The 21514-nt window shown below is 46.2% G+C and overlaps 1 protein-coding gene across 5 annotated transcripts in view; it reads right to left on the reverse strand.

The window, feature by feature from the left end:
* The window catches only part of Sel1l3 (SEL1L family member 3), a 97944-nt gene that overhangs the window by 64271 nt on the left and 12159 nt on the right, over positions 1-21514 (reverse strand). For all 5 annotated transcript variants that reach the window (XM_078021157.1, XM_078021160.1, XM_078021159.1 and 2 more), the window contains exons 2-6: positions 20451-21024; positions 9472-9598; positions 7778-7899; positions 7015-7130; positions 4134-4192 (exon numbers count right to left, since the gene is read on the reverse strand). In XM_078021157.1, coding sequence (XP_077877283.1) covers positions 4134-4192; positions 7015-7130; positions 7778-7899; positions 9472-9598; positions 20451-21024 — 998 coding nt within the window. The remainder of the gene's footprint in view (positions 1-4133; positions 4193-7014; positions 7131-7777; positions 7900-9471; positions 9599-20450; positions 21025-21514) is intronic.

Consider the following 21514-nt stretch of genomic DNA (forward strand, 5'->3'; position numbering starts at 1 on the left):
ATTGTCTATGCCAAAAAGACATCACAATTTGCAGGTCAAAGGAAAGGCCCTATTTAGAAAAATAAGCAAAAGAATACACACTTATTTAGTACTCCCCCAGTATCTATGTGGGACACATTCAACGATTCCTAGTAAATGACTGAAACCTCGGATAGTACTGAAATGTATATATGCTATGTTATTGCCCTCACATCCTATATACCTAGGATGAAGTTCCATTTATAAATTAGACACTACAAAAGATTAATAATAAATGATAAAATAAGTACAGTAACATATACTTTTGTAATAGAAGTCATGCGAATGTGGTCTCTCCCTCTCAAAATATCTTACTACTGTATTTATGGTACCTACCCTTCTTGTGATGATGTAAAATGATATGTAAAGGAAGCACTTTATGCTTTCTCTTTGGCATTTCTGAATTGCCAATATCACTACTGTTGTGCTCTAGGGCCATTATTAAGTAAAATAGGTGTTCCTTGAACACAAGCACTTCAATACCTTGATAGTCATCTAATATTTGGTTTTCAGATAAACTAACAGGTGTGTAGCATATACAATATGGAAACATGGACAAAGGGGTAATTTGTGTCCTGAGAGGGACAAAGCAGGGCAGTGTAGGAATTCATCATGCAACTCAGAATGGCATGCAACTTATAACTCATAAAATGTTTATTTCTGCATTTTCCACTTAATATTTTAACTGACTTCAGTTGATTATGGGTAAATGAAACATGGGAAGCAAAATCTTGGATAAGGGAGGCCACCACATTTTTTTTTTAGACTAACATGTTTATGGTAACAATCCTTTTATGGATCTTTGCTTTAACTGAGTTTTTCAACTAATAAAGAATTACTTGGTCACTGTGGCACTGGACTGTAATTCTTAAATTGTCATTATTATCAACCATCAGGAGATCTGTCTGGCTTGGTCTCCATCTACATCCCTATATTGATGTTTCCACATCTTTCTCCTCTGAAATTCTCAGTGTCTGCACAAAGATTGCAAGAGATTTCTTGTACTGTGCATTGTTTGATGGTCATCAATTTCACTGACATAATAGCTGAGCTAGACTGTTCCAAAGCCCAAACCAGTCTCTTTCGAAAACCTCAGACATTATGGCAAACTATCTTTACTCTTATCTGGACACTGAGTGCCCTAGTTTATTACTGCGGAGGACCAGTGGCCCGAAAGAATTGCTGATATTGTTAGATGGGCCTCACCCAGAGGCAGGAAAGAGATGGGCTAGAGGGTTCTTGGGTGGGGGAACTTGGAGCATTGAAGTAGCTGCCCTCTCACCCCTGAGAGTAATTCTCATCTGAAGTATCACTTCCCAAGTACCCTGTCTAAATTCTGACCCCCTCGTTATCCTCTCAGCTAGCCCTATTTGTTTCCCTCCTAGCATCCACTACAACTTGTACTTTTAAATTAATTTGTAAACTTATTTATTCAATCTCGCTCTCCCCTGCTAGATTTCCTTTAGCTCTCTGAAGGCAGGGACTCGAGCACTGTGTCTGGCACATGATATATGCTCAGTAAATCTGTGTTGAATGAAGGAAACACTTCAGAGGCCTGAGGCCATTGCCTGTCACCCGGGGTCACTGATGGCCCTCATCTGTGCACAACAGTGTACTCCTGAGCGCTTCATCCATAGTCTTCCTACACCACCTTCATGGGACAGTAGCCAGTATTGTTTACATCACAAGGATGAACGGGAGGGCTAAAGGTCTTCCTCAGAGCACCTGTGGGCAGGGAGCTGAGCTATCTCATCTTCTGTCCATGCCCTGGCCAACCCTGAAAGCAGGTTTTCCCGCAAGGACAAGATCCCCAATGTATAACCAGAGGAACCCCAGGAGAGACATGCATGTCCAGGGGGCCTGCTCCCTCCAGCTGCTTTGGACACCCGGGGGCACAATCAGGGCTGAGGAGGTAGAGGTGTAGCCTGCTCAGGTCTGGACACTGCTATTATTACGACGTCAGGATTAGTTTGATGCTTTAACTGGGATGTTGCCCTGTCGTGCACTGAAAACCAGTCCTGATCCCTGAAATCCTTCATGATCAGATTGGCCCTTTACTTAAAATTTTAATATTTGGTTCATTATGGCTTCTTGGCTTTCATTCTGATTTTTTTTTTAAAATATTGTATTAAAGGGTTGTTTTGCCATGTTAACTGTCGAGTCACGTTGTGACCCTCCTCAAAGTCTGAAGACCTGTACCTTACTTGGCAATAGGGTCATTGCAGATGCAACCAGTTCAAATGAGGTCATGCTGGACGCAGGTGGCCCCTTATCCTTGCGACTGGAATCTATTGAAGGGGGACATTTGGACATAGACATGCACGTGGGGAGAGCGCCATGTGAAGGCTGGCGTTATACTGCTGCAAACCGAGGAGTTACCAGAAGCTGGGAGAACCGTCTAGAGCATATTGCTCCCTCGCACCTTTGGCGGGGACGTGGCCTCACTGAGCCTGTGATTGGACCTCCAGCCTCTGCAGCTGAGAAGACAAAGCTCTGCTGTTAAACCCACTCCCTCTGGCTCGGACGGCCTTGGTGCTGAGCGCTTAGGGACTCTATGCTCCAGGCTCATCCCTCACCGGCCTCACCCTGGCCCAGCCCAGATCTGTCTATGATTCACCCACGTTCACCTCCACATTTCTGGGATTTGGGAGGAAAGAAGGTCTTCCATGGAAAATGAAAAGGAACCTGTGAAATTCAAATGGTTTCCTACAGCTGGAGTGGGTGATGGGGGGAAAGAGGCTGTTATTTTAGATTTCACACCCTGAAACAGAACCCCTGAACTTCTAGTATCTTCTTCACAGAGCATTGCACTAGGAGAGATTCCCAAAGGAGCTACAGAACCTCCGTTTCTCCAGAGAGAACCCTCCTGTCCTGTCTATTCTTACACTCACCATAGAAGCCCACCGCCATTTAGAGTAACAAGAAACCTGCCGTCTGTGGACTGTCTCCTGTGACACAAACCCACCGTGGTGTGCCTAAGGCTTCCGCCGTTCTTCACCTCTCTGTCTATGCTTCCCTGCAACTATCAAAACCCTCTCAGACCCTCTGTTTGCAGGCAAAAGTATAACTCTCCTTTAGCCTTTGTATAAAACTCTAATCCTTTAATCCAGCATGAAAATAAGAATTGTCCTAGGAGAACAGAGTCTAAAGGAACATGTTTGACTTAAATCTAAACAGGAATGGTTTGAAAAACAGTGTACCCTCTCTACCTCTCTCTGCTTTCCCTTCTTTAATCATCAGTTTCCAAGAGAATTCGGGCTGTGTGGGGCTGGGGACCAGGAGCCTGTCTGGAGAGGTATCCTCCGCAGGTTACAGAGAGACAACCAAGCACTAGAGCCGTACAGCATTTCCCCACCCCCACAGGTACCCGGCTGTCCTGACATATTTCAAAATTATATATTACAAAACTGGTAATTTTTATCTCTGATCTTTACGCTTATTCTTAAACATTGAATTATACATATATTCTGTAGCTTTGATGGGGGTATCCCAAATTCCTACTGAGGTTCGCCTTGCTCTGACACTATAAAACCTACTATTATATGCAGATCGAGAGGCAAATTAAAAAATCATGAAACACAAAGCAAAGGACTGAGCTCTCCGTTTCTGTAACTTTTGCAGAGAATGGTTACATAAGGATGAAAAGTTACACCAATATCAATAGTTGCATACATTTCAAATCTAGATTATGAACATAAATATAAAGACTGCCTGCTTTTATGTTTTGCACTAAGCCAACCTCACCAGCCATGCTCAATAAGTAACAATAATACTTTGATTTATTATTTTTTTTCAGAATCCTTCGTAGGAGATAATTTTCAAAGAAAATGAATTATGAAGTGCCGTGAAAGGAAGAATTTACAATGAGATCTGGAAGAAGGACTAGTTTCTCTTGCTTAGAAAAAAAAATAAAACGTTGCAGGAAAATGAGGAGAGTTTGTGCCTGAGAAAAGAATAAAGAAGTACAAAGGCTAGCTACAAGGCAGAGGGGTCCATGCTTGGAAAGCTGAATAGGGAGGGGACGTGGGAACAGCACTAGGGTCGAGGCCTGAGGTATCAAGATTCCTTAAACCTCATGCAGCCAGAGTTTGAATAAAGGGAAAAGTTGCACTTACCTAATTGTCTGATTATGGTAACCTGTCAACTCTGGTCCAATGCTGGTGGTTACTACTATCTATGTTGGGAGAGAGAGAGAGAGAGAGAGAGAGAAGAGTCAGTCATGCCTCAACACCCCACAGTACAAACACACTCCCTGGCAAAATTCCTCATAGAATGTGCTGGACAGTCTTTGACCTGATCGATTTCTGCAAAAATAAACAGTTTACTAGTCCTGTGCATGTTTTACGACTTGGTAAATTCAGCTTCCCCAAATGACTTGATGTGGTTAAATATATCTACAATGCAGTTTCTGCCACTGGATCATTCAGATGCTTCCAGACTCCAAGACAAAGGTTCATTTAATGTGTTTGCGTATACAAGCTTGTCGCATAAAAAGACAAATGTGTTTGGCAAAAGAAGGAGTTTGGAGAATTTCACTCTGACTCTGTGAGAGCCTTAGGGGAAAAGCAAGGTGGGTGCCATGTTCCTCATACCCAGCTCTTCCTCCTCCCTTTCCCTGGGCACCAGGGATCGGTGGGGACAGGGCTTTGTCTACCTGGTTCTTCTTGTGTGCTGGACTATACAGAGAGCCACTGGACCTAGGGACCACTTTGACTCCCTTAATGTCCCACAGAAAGCCTTTAGCAGATTCGTGGTGGCCTCTCTGGGTCCCCAAAACGTGGACACCACACCGTGTCTACTGAAGACAAACTCGGTGAAAACCAACTCGGCCCAACGTGGGTTCAGAAAGAAAACGACTCAAACCAGTCATCTCCCTGAACCAACCATTTCCTGGAGTGACCGTGACGGTCCCAACCCAGAGGGGGACTCTGTGTGGGAATCATTAAGCATCGCATTAGGTCCTGTGTGTATCAGGGAGGCAGATGAGAAAGGAAGACAGAAAAATGGGCAAAAGTCTACAAACGCGGAAAACAACTTTTTTTGTTTGTTTTTTCTTTTTCTTTTCACCTTTCTGGTCCTCCTAAGTCTTCTCTCCTGCTTTAGCCCCTCATGCCTTGTGCCATTAAATTTGTGTCTTTAAATAAAGGACGGCTTTTATTCTTATTTGTTTGAAAACCTTCCACGGGGGGGCCCCCTGCCCCATTGCCAGTTAAAGTCCAAATTCTCTGATATTCAAGATTCTGTACGTTTAAACCCCAAAGACTTTCCCCCTCCTTCTATTAGTTTTCTATAATCTGCAAATTTCTACTCCAGTTGCGATGGTTTGAATGTGCTCCTCAAACGTTCACGTGTCCAAATTCCTATGTCGATGGTATTTGGAGGTGAGGACTTAGGGAGGTGATTAGCATGAGGAGTTGTGAGGGGGGTCGCGCATGATGGAATTAGTGGTCCTAAAAGAAGGGGACCAGAGACCCAAGCTTGTTTGCTCTTGCTCTCTGGCCGTGAGATGTCCTCGCTGTGTGATTCCACAGCAAAAAGCCCTCACCAGATGCCAACAACTTGATATTGGACTTGGCAGCCTCCAGAACCGTGAGAAATAAGCCTCTTTTCTTTAGAGATGACCCCAGCTCAGGTAATCTGTTGTAGCTACACAAAACAGACTAAGACCCCAAACAGGTTTATCTCTTAGCTCCAACGATATGCTCCAACGTCCCCTCCTCTCTTTTCTGTCTACATTCTGCCCATACAGAGAAACTTTTTTCAGGAAGCCTGCCTTGAGCATCCCAGTATGAAACACTGTCTCCCTTCTGGAAATCAATCTGAGTCATTTGGCAATTAAGCTTGCCTTCTGACTTCTCCTCACGTGCTTCATGTTACTTCCATAAATAGTCTATAAGCAACTGGAGCCTGGTGCCTTACATACAGCAGGTGCAAAATAAGATCTATGTATTTGCTCTGACGTGTGGTGCCTGTCTCAGTGACACCTGGCACGGAGCTGACCTTTTCCTCGGCAGAAAGCAGCAGCCACGCCACAATACCATTATAAGACTCCAGTGCAGGGAGCGGAGAAGCGGGCCACAGCTATGTCACCTCACATTTCTAAGGAAACAAACAAATAGACAAAAGCTGCCCGCTAATGTTCTACAGAGTCTTCTCAGGGAGGCAGCAAGAACTGACCTGATTTATTTTCTTTTCAGAAAAAAGGAAATGTGATAAACCTAAACACCAAGGGAAGACGGTGTATTGTCTAATGCAGGAGACAACAGAACGCCTTTGTTACAGGAAAATCACAAATCAATAAGAAAAGCTGATGAGAAAATCAAGTAACCAGAAAAAGGTAACACCCGGCATCTTGTGTATGGAGCAGTGGAATTGTCTTCAATTATAACAGATTTGCCATAATCCATAAAAGCTGTATTATGAAAGGGTGGAATGGTTATGTGCAATGTTTTATGTGCAGAGTACATAAAGACCCTCCATCCCACCAGAATTATCACTTATGTTTGTTGGTTATTATGAGTGTGTTTAATGCCAAACATAAGCAATTGTTTCAACTGCCAAGAACAGTCAAACCAGATCTTAGCTGAACCAGCCAATAAATTTCCTTTTTCGAAAAAAAAAAAAAAAAGTTGTAGATCCGATAACTCAGCCTGAACATGGCCGATGCTGTTTTAACATTTATCTCCACAAAGCCCATCTCCCTGGGGGAAAAGGACGGAATTGCTCAGATAATTGTGGCTGTAGAGCTGGCTATATTATTTACTCATTCACAATATAGTCGAAAGAAAGCACTTTAAAAGTTAATTAAATGGGATGAGATTCTTATGATTTAAACTTGCATCTATAAAAGTTTGATTTAGCAAGTGCATAGTTGCAAAGAGTCTATCATTTCGTACAAATTTGCTTACAGATTTTGTTGCTGTCTGGCATTATACTAACGCTTGACTTGGAGTGAAAATGCTGATGGGATTCACGGTGGAGCCTCTTCCCTCATACCTGGCCTCCATTAAAAGAGATATCCAGTCGAAACCACTCCCTCAGAGGTAGGGTGAATTTAGTTTTTACAGCAAGGTCTTCTCCTTTGACAAGATGCATTTGAATATGCAAATGACCTAAGAGGAAAAATCAAAACTCATGAAAATGATCCAAAAAAACACCTAGGAGTGAATGACAAAGATGTACCTTTTTCAACAACATTCCTAAGAAGCTAAAAATAAATCCCCCTCCTTTTTTTTCTTTAAACAAAAATGAAGCAAAACCAAAACGCTTTTTTTTTTTTTTTAAATAAATGAGACATTTGCTTTAAGCTTCTAGGAAAAAGAAGTTTAAAGTTCGCATTTGGTTCCCTGTGGCCTTTCTTTTATAAACAGTGCCCGGTATCTGTTTCTTCCAAATGAAAATAAAATAAGACACTTGTAAAAACTATCTGAGCCCAACACCCATCCAGATTTCAACCTATTTTCTCAACTGTTTCTAGCTATCTTATTTCCCCCACCCATTTTTAGTAACTCCTCTTTACCGAGTCTACCCCCAAATAATCAACTCGTTTTTGTAGAAAGAACAGAATTACATATTTAAGTAAATGGCATCCCGACAAGGCCCATACAATTGCTATCGCCTGGTCGGGGAACAAGCACATCTCACACTTGTGGAGCAACCACTTGGACAATATCATCCTCATTCTAGACAGATATATCTGCCAGTAGACAGAACGTCAGAAAATGACGATATCACTTTAAAGGTTCTGCTTTATACTTACCGTCTTCAGTAAGAAACACAGAAGGTGTGCCGTACATCTCATTAGAATCAACAAAATACAGAATCCCACAGAGATTGGCCTTGCAGTAATGGAGTAAATAAAGCCACATTGAAACAGTAAACCTAAAGGAGTGAGGAGAGAAAAAAAATTGTGCAGATTGATATCATCCAAGAACAGGTAATTATAGTTAACAATGACCAAGTAAATTGCTTTCTTTCCAACGAAGGGATGGATTTGCTTTAGTGTTCATCATGGGAGATCAGCTCGCAAAGCCTGAGTTTTGAGACAAAGGAGGTAGTTATAGTAACTGCGGAGTCGGGAGTTAAGCCTCATTGTAAAAAACCACAGACAGTCCTCCTTGCACCAAAACCAGCCTCGCTGCCTCTTAGAGGAGAATCTGACATGCCTGCCACTTGAATTCCTGATGACAGCTTATAAAGTCAGATGTGGGACAAAAATATGGATTTTAATAACAGGTGATTTGATAAGAAGCTATTCTAATACCTATGATTAAAAGAAAAAAAACATAATTAGGGCTTTTTGAGCAATTTTGCTTCTTTCAAAGATAAAAGCCCCAAGGTAGAAAAACATACTAATCTGTAAATGGCATCACCACAGGGTAACTGGGACACATACAGACTACCTTAATGACCACATTAGGCTGCTCCGAGACCCGGTTCTGGCTGACCAATATGAAACAACTAATCTAATTATTCTATTTCTGGACTGAGGCTACTTAGGTGAGAAAATATTGTACAAATTTTGTGCATCTGTGATTTGTGGAGTGAGGATGATATAACAGTAGCCAACTTAACTAGGGCACATTCAGCTAAATGTGTGATCCGTCAATCATTCAGAAAAAATTCGCTAGACACCTGTCTATGCCATGCATTGCACTGGAGGCCAGTAGTTCCAAACGAAGGAGCTGGGAATAACCACATTTCACCCGGGAAACCGACTCAAGGTCACACAAATACATCAGGTTCTCTCCACTTACCCCCCTAACCAATTCACAGTGTGAGTTAGAGTGGCAGCAGCCTCAGGTTCTTATCCATATCCAAAGAAGTCCTTTAGAATATTCTGGGCTTTATAATCTGGCCTCAAAACCAGTGGCATGATATGCAAACAGATGGTGTCACGAAGCTCCCTCCTGACCCACCCAGCTAGCAAGCTCATGAAGACAAGTTATTACAAGGAAGCTTAGCAAGAGCACATGCTTGGTAAAGCGACTCAAGATCTCTCTACAGCCAGCAGCACGGGAAGAATTAAATCACTCTGCTAAATCCATCTGATCTGGGGAGAACCAGGAACCGTTTTCAGCATCTCCAATTCAGCAAAAGGAAAAAATACATATGTGTGGATTTTGCTGAAATCGATGGAGGATACGGAAACTGGGAGACTGCAAGCAGCTCTCCCAACCCTCCAAGAAAGAATAGGCCAAGCCCGGCTGCATCTGCGTGGCCTTGGATGGCTGCAGCTGAAACCTCCCAAGGCCTTGGGTCCAACACTTTCAGCTTACTCCCGCCATTCCTGGATCTGTATATAAACACCAAGAGCCTGTTTTCAGGTCCACAAACTTGTCTAAACCCTGTAGATCCCAACATCTGTGAATCTAAGGAGCCCTTCCCAGAGCCTGCCCTGCTCTGCAGATAAAAACCCATCACCAGGCCAGCCCCTGGGCCGCCCTCCCTTACACGGGGTAGTCCATCCGCTGGTGTCGGGCGGCCTCCAGCTCTCGGTTCTGGAACCTCGGGAGCTTCTTCACGATGCCCGTGTTTTCTCCACTGGAGGCATAGAGATAGCCAAGGAGGGCCACCACATCTGCAAACAGCAAAACAGTCGTTTCCGATTATCTCCGGCAAAGCCATCCGACCCAAGCCACCCTCCTCCTGGCGCCCTCCGCCCGGCTCCAACCAACATTTAAATGCGATTCCTGCAACTATGAGCAAATGCCTATGATCACTGGATACCTGCCCAGCACCGTGCTGGGCACCTGACCGAGACTGTCTCCCTCAGTCTTCAATCACAACCCTGCCGAGCTGGTTCCATCAATGTCCACTCTGCAGATGGGACGCCCAAGGCTAAGTTTGCAAAGTTCAGAAGTGGTAGAGCCAAATGGCAGGTTCCGAACTCAGGACTCTATGCTCTTAACCCTTTTACACACTGCCCTCTTCATGCCGGGGAAAGCATTTTGAAATCGTTTTTGTGTTACAATGAGAAAGATTCCATAGTGCTCACGATGGTGCAGACACTGAAGCAGGCTTTCATGCACTAAATCCTCATTCTTATGCCCAGTCTACGGATGGGCAAATGGAGGCACAGTCAGTTGCCATATGGCAACTGTTAGAGAAGGTCATGCAATGCACTGAGCATGGTGTGGGATGATCTCACTGAGTCTCACAACTAACTATGAGGTGGGTCCTTTTACTGTCCCCATTCAACAAACCACCGACTGAGCCCTAGAAAAGGTTAAAGAATAAGAGGTGAAGTTGGGATTCCACTCAAGCAATTTGGTTTCAGAATTCCTGTTCTTTAAACTGCACTTTTTTTGTTGTTGCTTTGTTTATTTTGTCTTTGGCTTTCCGCATACACGCAACACATTACCCTACACAAAAATCACCAACCACTCCCCGTAAAACTGGGTGTGAAAAAAAAAATTTATTTCACAAACGTGGGAGACTTCTTCTCTGTAGTTCTAGAAAATAGGGATGTCCATAACACATCTTGAAGGGGAAAATGAGTTTCAGTTCTATATTTAATATCTACTGCTTTAAAGAGGCTAAGTATAAATTTCCTGTTTTCCATACATCCCCCACCAAAGAAAAGAGAATTCCCTTAACTCAACCTAGGAAGAAGGATGCTTTTCTCTTTCTAAAACGCTCCTTAGTTGAAACACCCCTGATTAGATGATGGACACAATCTATGCTCCTGGGTTTCATGGGGAGAGAAGAGAATAGCTTCTTTGAGAATCATCAAATATCAACATTGCCACAAATTTTGGAGGCCTCAGTCTGGAGTGCTGGACCTTCAAGCACTCCTCTTTGCCCAAAAGGAAATACAGAATTCCACTAAGTAGAGAGGTACTTTGGGTTTAATATAATTTGGAAATCTTAAGAGCAGCATTTGGACTCTCCGCCCCTTGTGTACAAATGTAATACGATGAAATGAGCCAATTTCCCCCAAATGTCCATAAATCTACCTAGAGACACATTTGGAAACCCAAAATGATGGACCTAGTTCCAACAGAAACAGTGAAGCCTTTTAATTTTCTTGTTTTAAACCTGAGCTCAATTCGGTAACATTGAACTGGCTGCTCTGTTATGAGGGATTAGAAATGGAAATATTGCAAAGATGTCTTTGAAATCTGAGGGAAAAAAAATTCACCAAAGAGGTCGACAGGAGCTCAGCCTTGGTTTGTTCTCCACTCTTTCAAGTGGAGCAGAAGAGAAGGCTTCTGCCGGTGACTGCTGTTCTCTAGTACCTTGTAGGAACATTTATCCAAGCAAGTGAGGCTCAATTCTTCCAAGACTCACACTAGTAAAAATAAACTTGGTGGAGCAGGTTTCCAAAGTGTAAGGAGTTAGAAGCAAATACTGGCGAGCCCTTCCCTCATCCACGGATCCCAGCCTGAGGGGTCCTTTAACGCACTCGAGACAAAGGACAAAATTATAGAAGGGAACATCTCAGAGACCTGAGATAATTTTATAAAAACACATGCTGCTTGTACCCAGCAAAACCAAAGTAAAGGTCATTTTCTTGTAAAGTCTGTACCTTCAATGGTTCTGCAACGGGAGCTCTGCTCTAGTTCTCCCTCAGTTTAATACTGTCTTCCACTATGATCAGAAGCAAGGAACCAGGATGAATTGGGGAGCAGGAAGGACTTCAGAATTCCTTTGGCCCAGGAAAACATATAGACTTATTGTCTAATCACTGACTGCAGCTGCTGGGAGGGCCAAACAGATGCTCTTTAACTTAGGATGTCAGTAAATATCAACGGCAAAAAATGCAGTTCCTACACCTACCCTACCCTAAGTAGGTTAGCCTGGACTAAGTAAGGCTCAGAACACTTATATTAGCCTACAGTAGGGCAAAATTATCTAACACAAAGCCCATTTTGTAATAAAGTGTTGAATATCTCATGTGACTTACTGAATACTGTATAGAATGGTTGTGAGGGTATGCTTTTCCATTGTTGTAGAGTCAAAAGCTCCTAAATGGAACGATCATAAATCAGAGACTATCTGTGATTGATTAGCGATGTCTGCATGGCAGCAGAACAGGGAGTATCAGCACCAGTGCCATCACCATTAAAGAATGCATAGGTTGGAAAACTTAAAGAAAAAGATTTAATAGCTTGCTTTTTAAAAATTTTTTCCTTTAGTGTATTCTGTGAGAGCAGGGACCTTACTTTGTTCACTGTTTCATTCCCATAGTCCAGAACAGTGCTCAGCATTTGATAGGGACTCCATAAATATTTGGTGGATGGATGAATGAACCTAACCATGACCTGATCAGGATTCAAGCTGGTTTCCCTTTCCCTCAACACTTCCCATAATTCCATCGTATTCACCATGCTGCCTAAGGCACGTAACAGTCCCTCTCCTTTCAAATCCTTCTCCCAAATCCAGGTTTTTGACTTTTCTTGCATGAGGAGGTCAGTTAGGGGTAGGGGGAGTTGTTAAGACATAAATGTAAAAATAAAATGCCAGGAAAACAACGCGTTTTGAACTCTTCCCCATGACTGTTTTTGTCTTAGTTCCTCAGATTTTGGAGCAGGTGAAGACCCTGGGTGTTCTATGGTACAAAGCCCTTCATTTGGAGATGAGAACAGTGTCCGAGTCTTATTCTGCATTGGTAACAAGAGGCCTGGCTGGGGCTCACACCTGGTCTCCCCAAGACAGACCAGTGGTCTTTTTATTAACCACACTGCCAGAGAAGTTGCACCCCGAGAAGTGTGGCTGACGTCCAGCTCGCCTGGCCCTCCCCGTGTGCTGCCTGGCTGCACTGAGACATTTCCCTCTGCTTCAGTAAGCACTACTGTCCTCAGCTCCCAAGGACCCACCTTCAGGTGAGAGCCAGCTCAGTGGGCCCTCCAGTGCCCCTGCAGCAGCCCTGGGGCCAGCGCCAGGAGGCAGACTGGGCCCCTCTCCTTACTGGCTGGTAAATGCTTTGAATCCCACCGCTGGAGAGGGTGTGTCTGGGGGATCAGGCAGCCTACTCCCTGGTGCAGTGGGGGGAAGGTCCTGTTTCCATGGAGCGAAGCCCGTCCCAGGACATCTACACTGCAAGGGCCCCGCTGACTCCTCAGCCCGCAATCTGAGAAGTGAGACGAGCCCCTCTGCCAGCAATCACTGAGACTAAAAATGACTGTGAGGGGCCTGGGGGAAAAGACAGTATGATTTTTCAGCCAAGAAGTAAAGCCCGAGCACAGTAACTCAATAACACTTTCCAAACACAGGACACACACAGGCTGGGCCGGGCAGGTGTTTTGTTTTCCTTAAGGCCAAAGACTAAGGATAAAAAAGCTATATATATTTTTTTTAAACAGAAATGATTTAAGTCAGAACTTCACCCAAAGAGGATCCTGGGCCGTGAAGTGGTTACTTTGGAAGTCTGTGGAATATTCATTAGCAGGAGTCTTTGAAAATGAAATAAATTCCACTTCTAGTCATCTATCCCCAAACCTGCTTAGATCCATGCACAAAGATACAGGCACGAAGATGTGCTGTAAAAGCTTGGCTGTTGAAAGCAGAGGATTCAAAATGACCTGCAGGACCATCAACAGAAGGTGGGTAAGTAAATTGTGCATGCTGAGCATCTGCTGAAAAGCACGGGCCGTGCGACACGTGCAGAAAACCCTCTGAGTGCCCGGCACAGGTTCCGGATCCTCTCTTATGCATGAAGACAGGGGCTAAACTTACTGCTTCTATGTGCAGAGAATATTTCTGGAAGGAGACAAGAAGCTGTTGTACTGAGTTTGCTTCTGGGAAAAGCACCAGGAGACTGGGGGATGGGGGTGGAACATCCTCTTCCCTCTAAACCTTTAACACGATTTAAATTTTTTTACCTGGTAACATGTATTACTTTCGGGCTCAGAAAGAACAGGACAAAAGCCCTGAACGTTCGCTCCCGGGCAGGCAGAAGGCACCGACCGATTCTGGGGCCTCCCTACCCTAGGCTCAGCCCTTCCCTGGGCTCAGCCCTTCCCTGGGCTCAGCCCCGTCAGCTGCAGAGACAACGTCCAGTGGGTGAAGGAAGAGGATGATTCACATCGATAAAAATTCAACTTTAAAAAAAGTATTCCTGCTAATTTAGAACCTGGGTTAGGACGGTATTAGCATATTTCAGAGAGGCGGCATAGCAAAGTCGAAAGCATCAAGAAGTTTAGGCCCTAGTTAAATAAACTCCTTGAGTCCCATCTCCCCCTTCATAGACCAGAAGATGGACAGTAATACCGTCTTTCCCAGGGGACTAGGGTGAAAAGTCAGCGCAACAATGTGCACGGGAAGAGGGTTTTGAAAATTGTAAAGGGCAATGCAGATGCTAGGCAGTAATTAGTGTTATTACTGAAAAACTCAGAATACCATGATTAACTGGAAAAAAAAAAAGAACTAGGTCTGTGGTATTTCTTTTTTTTTTTTTAAAGTACCAAATATATAGCTTATAATTAGAAAAAGTATCATCACATCATTGGGTTGAACAGTCCTGCTGCACAAACTGTTTTTTTTTTCTTTTTAATTTTCTTCCCACATATGCAAGTCAAACCTGGCTCCAACATTTGATAGGACTTTCAATCATTTCATTGTCATGGAGTTTTGTTATAAGAAATCACGCTTTCAGTCTCTTGAAACTGAAGACGGGAATAATTTTTAGTGAAAGGAAAAGAGGATCGAAAAGAAGGAAAGCGACATGTTCACCAAGAGATTCTTAACTAAGAGGCAAGGTCAGGGAAATACTCATAAAGGTGGACACCAGGGCAGAGTATTTAATAGCCATTGGCGTGGTGCTTAAGAACATTCGAAATGTGCTCCTAACCTCAATTCTGATTTCCCCGAATTACACCTCCAAGTACACATACAGACCAAGCCTGTACTGCTCCCCGTTTCCACCCTGTGATGACGCTAGTAATTAACTGACCTGGCCCTCTAGCTCACAAACACACACTCAGCCCCAGAATCCCTCTCAACACTACACTCCAGGCAGCTACCCCCATCAATCCAAGTCGGCCCCCAAGATGAAACCTATCTGCCCTCACACACGTCAAGGGATGCATGTGATAAAACCTCCGGGGCCGCGACCCCTCTGTGTCCTCCTACTCTCACCTCTGCCTGGGAGTCCCCCACGTTCCTTTCTGACTGAAAATCCTGTTCATCACATTGGTGAGGATGAGGGTGAAAGTTCACTCATCCACTGCTGGTGGGACTGCCAATTGGTGCAACCACTCTGGAAAGCAGGATGGAGATTCCTCAGAAAACTTGACCCAGCTATCCCACTCCTGGGCATAGACCCAAAGGACTCAAAATCAGCCTACTACAGTGACGTGGCCACATCAGTGTTGACAGCAGCTCAATTCACAATAACTAAGCTATGGAACCAACCCAAGTGCCCCAAAACAGATGAATGGATAAACAAAATGTGATTTCTATATGCACAGTGGAATATTGCTCAGCCAAAAAGAAGAATGAAATTATGGCATTTGCCAGTCAATGGACGAACTGGAGACTATCCTGCTGAGGGAAATAAGCCAATCCCCAAAAACCAAAGGCCGAATGTTCTCTCTGATGCGTGGATGCTGACACACAATAACGGCAGCGGGGGTGGGGGTGGGGGAATAGAAGTTCCCTGGATTAGACAAAAGGGAATGAAGGCAAGAGAGTAGTGTGGGAATAGAAGACCATAGAATGAACTGGACATGACTTTCCTGTGTCCTGTGTTCATATATGAATGCACAGCCAGTGAAACTCCACCTCGGGTACAACCACAAGAATGGAAGTTATATCCCACGTATGTATGATATGTCCAAATGCACTCTATTGCCATGTAACATCAAAAAGAACAACTAAAAAATTTTAAAAAAAGAAAATTCTGGGGGGCTGGGCTGTGGCTCAGTGGTGGAGCACTTGCCTAGCATGTGTGAGGCCCTGGGTTCAAATTCTCAGCACCACATTAAAATAAATAAGTAAAATAAAGGTTCATCAACATCTAAAAAAGAAAAAAGAAAATTCTGCTCATCCTTCAAGTCTCTCTTCAGCTATCACCTTTTCCACGAGGAAGCTTAGCAAAGGGCTATCTCATTAACTTTTTTCTGTGCTTAGTAGCTGAAAACATTACAAATAGATAGCTCCCTGCTCTCATGCAGCAGCAAACCTTAATGGTTACAGGTGGGGTTTGGGAATCAAATTCTCCAGGTTTAAATATCACCTCTCTCATTAATAGCTGTGTGACCTTAGACAAGTTATTTTACGTCTCTGAGTCAGTTTCCTCCTCTGTAAATATGACAGTAGAGTATCGGGAAGATGCAGTTAGATACACAGAGCACCGCAGCGCACCAAGGCTGGCACCTAATGAGCTCTCATCTCAGACGGAGGCCATGACTGTGGGAGCTGCTCACCTCCCACACCAGACCTTAAAGAGAGGGACTGCGTCTCCATCCTTGAGCCTCTGGATTTCAGAGAAGAAACGGGAACATAGTAGCTGCTCAATCTTTTTTTCACTGAATTGAACGATGTGATATTATGTGACAGCCACCCATAGAGGGAGTCCAAAGGTTAATTTCTGAGGGTGGAAATTTATATATATATCATTCTATTTTCAGGGCAGGGGTGGGGACAGGTGGAAATGTGAGTTGGACTGCAATAGGAGCATGATTTTGCCCATTAGACGTGGAAGGGGCAGTGGCGGGAGGTTGGCTCTGGGGTCTGGGTTGGCCGGGACATTTCAGGACACTTTGGCAAAGGCACAGCAGGGAAGCCGCGGACTCCCTTTCCTGGGGCTCGCTGGGGCTTACCTGGGTTGCAGGTGGGTTGGGACCCAGGTAAGAGTGCATGAATGGGGCCCGCAGCCTTAACCTGCATCGCCCACCAGGGTTCCACCTGGGCAGCCGTGGTGCCCACCTCCTCGCACTTCCAGGGGCCACACAGCCACGTAAGGGTCTCAGCCTGCCATCGCCATGTGAGGTTCACAGCTAAGCACGAGACCCACGTCCTGGCGGCACCGCTCATTCGGTGGATGGCTGTGGGATGCCCACTGTGTACAGGCGCCGCACCAGGCACCGAGCAAGCAAAGACCCTGACCTGGTGGAGCTTTTGCTCTAGAGCGGGAGACGGTCAGCAGCAAATCAGCAACTAAGTCTACTGAATTCCCAGGTGCAGGAGTGAAGGGCTGTGAGGGGAACTAAGGGCGGGTCATGAGGGAGCGGCCACCAGGCGGTCAGGGAAGATGGCATTGGGGCAGAGGTCTGAGTGGGGCAGGGCAGCAAGCCACACAGCCACCTGGGAGAAGAGCGTTTTCAACAGAGGAAACGGTAACCCCAACGTCCCAAGGTGGGGGCGGACTTGGTCAGAGAAGTGAGCGGGCGGGTGTGGCTGGAACAGGTGTGCAGGGGAGCCCAGCAGGAGAGGGAGCTGGCAGCGGGCAGGGACAGGCCAGAGGGAGGGATGCTGGGTAATGCTAACTGCGAGCAGGCTGCTGCTGCCAGGCCAGGGCAGAGCCAAGAGGCCCCTCGCAGGCAGGCGGTGGCCAGCGTCCATCAGGGTGGTGACAAACCAGGGCCACAGCAGTATAGATGGTGACGAGTGACTGGACATGTTGGACCTGTGACATACATAGGCTGAGGCTGGAGCCAATGACACTGACGGATTCTCACCTTAGGGTGTGGCACAAAGAGAAGTCCGGGTCTGAGTCACCAGCCTGCGTGGCTGGTTTTTTGTCTGTGTGTTTATGCATGAGTCAGGAGCTCATGTGGCTCATTGGACAGCAGATAACGTCCATCCCTTCCTCAAGGAAACACACAACCATAGTGGAGCCCCAGGTGTGGCCTGCTAACCACCTATGGCCCGCATGCCTGCAGGCAGGGACAGGGACACCAAAGGGCACCTGGCTGGGCCTTTGCACCCACATCTGAAAAGCTGCTGGCTCCTGATCAGGGTCAGATTTACTGGGCAGGCCGGATAAAACTCTGCTCCATCAAAACCCAGACCAACAGCCTGGCCAGATCCTGGCCTAGGAGATGACCGGCCCCGGGGTGGGTCTGACCACACATAGCCCTCGCCTCAGGACAACACTCCAGGCCGGTGGCAGAGGGCACGCAGACTTTTTCCCAGAAACTGAAAGTCCAGGAAGTGATTCAATTCAGAGACAGGACCATCCTAGGACACAAGGCACTGGACACAGAGCCCACTCCCCAGGCTCCTTGGCAGTGGGTCCTGCAGTGGGTAACAGACACAACAGATGCCCCGAGGCTCAGTTCTGCTGTCTCACATTGTCACTTGACTCTATCCACGGAGAGTGGCATAAAGAAGCCCCTGCTAAGAACAAGCCAGAGGCCAGGCCCCTGCTGTCCCACAGCCCGTGTCCAGAACAAAAGTAGCTCACACTTTCCAAGAGATGGCCCAGGCTTTTAAAGAGAGCAGGAGGAAACGCTCTCTTTTCTTGGAAAACAAATCACAGCTTAGCGACAGAGCTGGTTTGGGGGGTGCATGGAGTCCCCCATCCCGTTTCCAATGCTTTTTAGCTCTTAGGAAAGGTTTTCCATTGCGTTATAATTTTATTCAATGGGTTTTCACTCCAAAAATAAAGCTCTGCCGAGTTGGGGAGAGAAACCCCGCCATGCCCTTCTGGAGCCTTGCAAATGCGGGAAGGAGCCACAAAGGAAAGACATTGCACATTTTAAGGGCCTGTTCAGGTGCCCTGAGAACTTAGTAAATGATTTCATTTGAAAACTTCCAACTCGCAATTCAATCATTCTTCAATGAGAAATATGTGATTTGCCAAACATGAAATGGAATCATTAAGCCCCGACAAAAAGCAAAACGGTGCCTGTGCGTGTCTTGTGCCTCTCTCTGCTCAACAAATTAGGGGTCCCTGTGGAAGGCACGCGGTGCTGCCCGGAGCAGGGATGCACACTGGTCATGCAATCCCATGCAGCTCAACATATCGCAGACATGTAATCACCCACCCCATCCTATCTGCCGCACTTGCACACACACGCAGAAGGGGAATCTGCCTCCTCCTAGGTGTCTCAGTACCTAAAGCACCACACAAAGACAGAATAAGCCATAATGTAACATAAGATCGTGTAGAAATACACACACACACACACACACACACACACACACACGCACACACACGCGCACGAGCACTGGCGGAATTGAATTCAAGTTGGTAGTCTGGTGGACACTATTAGATCACATTGGCTCCCTGGTTTTGACATTTGCTATACTTATTGAAGACGGTACTGAAGGGCAAAGCTGGATGAAGACGCACAGGGCTCTCTAAAATTTTTGCAAATTCCTGTGACTATAGTTAATATAAAGTGTTTTTAAAATGTCCAGTGGGCTGATGTGATGGCCAATGGACCAGGACCAATGGAAATACACGCTCACACATGTCCTTTACATTTCCGCTAGATGCCCACTTTGGCATAGCGCCCAGAAATCACCATAGCCGTTGTTTCATGAAATTATGCCCCAGAGGTGACAAGAAGTTGATCATTAGAGGAAGAATGTAGAGCGCGTGTCCTTAAGTCACCTTGTCCCAAACCAGGCTCGGTGAAGACCGATATCCTGGGCAGGGGCCTTCCGCCCATGACATGGGCTTCCTCGACTGCCAAGCCTATCTGGGACCCAGCCAGGGTAAGAGAGGGATCAAAATCCCATTGGCCCAGCCCCTGAGTGATGAAGGATGGAGCCCGGGAATTTGCATTTATAATGGGGGTGCTGGGCAGTACCACCATGGGGGTCCTGGGGCGCCACTTTAGGAAATGGTACAAGCCTGGGCAGGGGTCTGGGAGCAAGGCTGCCTTGGCTTCCTGATCCAGGGAAGGGAGAAGAGCTGGGGTGCTCAGCATCCCAGAGCCAGGAAGAACTTCAGACCCCAGAGATGTCCAGCTCCTGTGCAATGCCATCTCAGTCAATCCTCACCCCTCTGCTCCTGGGGAATGGTTTTCCCACTGAACAGATGAGAACACTGAGGTTCAGAGAGGCCCCCAGTCACAGAGTCAGAGGGAAGCCAGGCAGGAGTTTCCCTTCTGGGACGCGGCCTCCCTGTCTGACACAAAGCCTCCTTGAGGGCTCATGTGCTCCTGGGCAAACGTCCTGCTCAAAAATCACAGAAACTTCAGGGCTTGTAGGGGTCGACAGGGAAGGGGAAAGGTCACCCCAGTTCTCGGTTCACAGCATCAGTGCTCCTTCGAAGGCAGAGCCACACCTCTCAAAGACTCCCTTCCACGGCCCCTTTATCCCTCCCTGCCTTCCACCTCGGGTCCTAGTCTCTCCTCATTTTCCTCCTCTCTTCCCCTTGACCCTGACTTTTTTTTTTACTTTTCTCCTTTTGTCCCTGAAGTTCAAAACCACAGACTCGACGTGCCCCTCCATTTTTCGCGTCTCCCCGAAGGCTGATGTGAGACTCTCCGGGGCCACCCCACGAGAAGGTTCCTAGCCAGGCGATGACCTACCGTCTTCCAGGGGACACTGTGGGATCTTGTTTGCCCAGAGGTTCCAGATGTAGTCCATGTTCCACTCGAGGCACACCCGATGGTCCTTGAAGGGGCGCTCGAAGGGCGGGACCGTCTTCAGCAGAGTGTAGTTCTTGGCCACGGCGTGCAGCAGGTTTTCCTCCCACTTCACACTCGCGTCTCCGCCGCCGCCGCGTTGGTGAGAGATCCAGGCTCTCAGTACCACCGTGGAGACGGAGATGGAGTGCCTGATGAAATAGTCGTCTCGGTAGACCATGATGCTCGGAAATCTCACCTGGACCCTCTGCGTCCTGCTGGTGTGCAGATGCTTCTCGTTCTTCCACCGTTTCTTGTACACAGGGATGCTACTTCTGAACTCGGAGGAGACCACGGCCTCCAGGCTGACCACACAAGGCTGGGAGCACAAGTACTCGACGGAGACCTCGGAGACGTTGCGCACGTTCCCTTCCAAGACGGTGAAATAAATAAAGTCTTTGTAAGTTGCGCCCTGCTCGGCTTTGGGGACCACAGATGTCGTCAGGGAGGTCTGCCTACCCAGAGACGGCACAAAATTCTGTAAAGGAGAAGAGAAAAAAAAACAACGTGAGAGAGATACAGAAGGTCAGACATGATCGTGTTAACACGCGCGCATACATCATTATTTTCCTGGGATGCAAAACACCAACCTACATGAGAGATGTCGAAAGCACCATTAAGGATTGGAGCAAATACAACACACGCATGCACACACACACATTAAACCCTCTCCGGGGCTCAGCAGCATCTGCTGGTCAGAATGTGACTTTCAAAGCTACGTGGTAACCATTCCAAAGCCCGCTTCCCAATGGAAGAGTGAATCCGTGGCAAACCCACTAGCAACGAAAGCTGCCTTGGAATGACAAAGAGACAACCTGGCTTCAGACATTTCCAAATTATAGTCAAAGGTTGCCAGATCAAAGGTAGCACAAGAGTTCAAAGTGCACCTGCCAGGCAAGAGGGCAGGGATGCCAGCCTGTCCCCAGTTCTCCTGGAGGTGCAGACAGGACACATCGGCATGAGGGACC

This window comes from Ictidomys tridecemlineatus, chromosome 9 (genome assembly GCF_052094955.1).
Source record: "Ictidomys tridecemlineatus isolate mIctTri1 chromosome 9, mIctTri1.hap1, whole genome shotgun sequence".
NCBI classification, from domain to species: Eukaryota; Metazoa; Chordata; class Mammalia; order Rodentia; family Sciuridae; genus Ictidomys; species Ictidomys tridecemlineatus.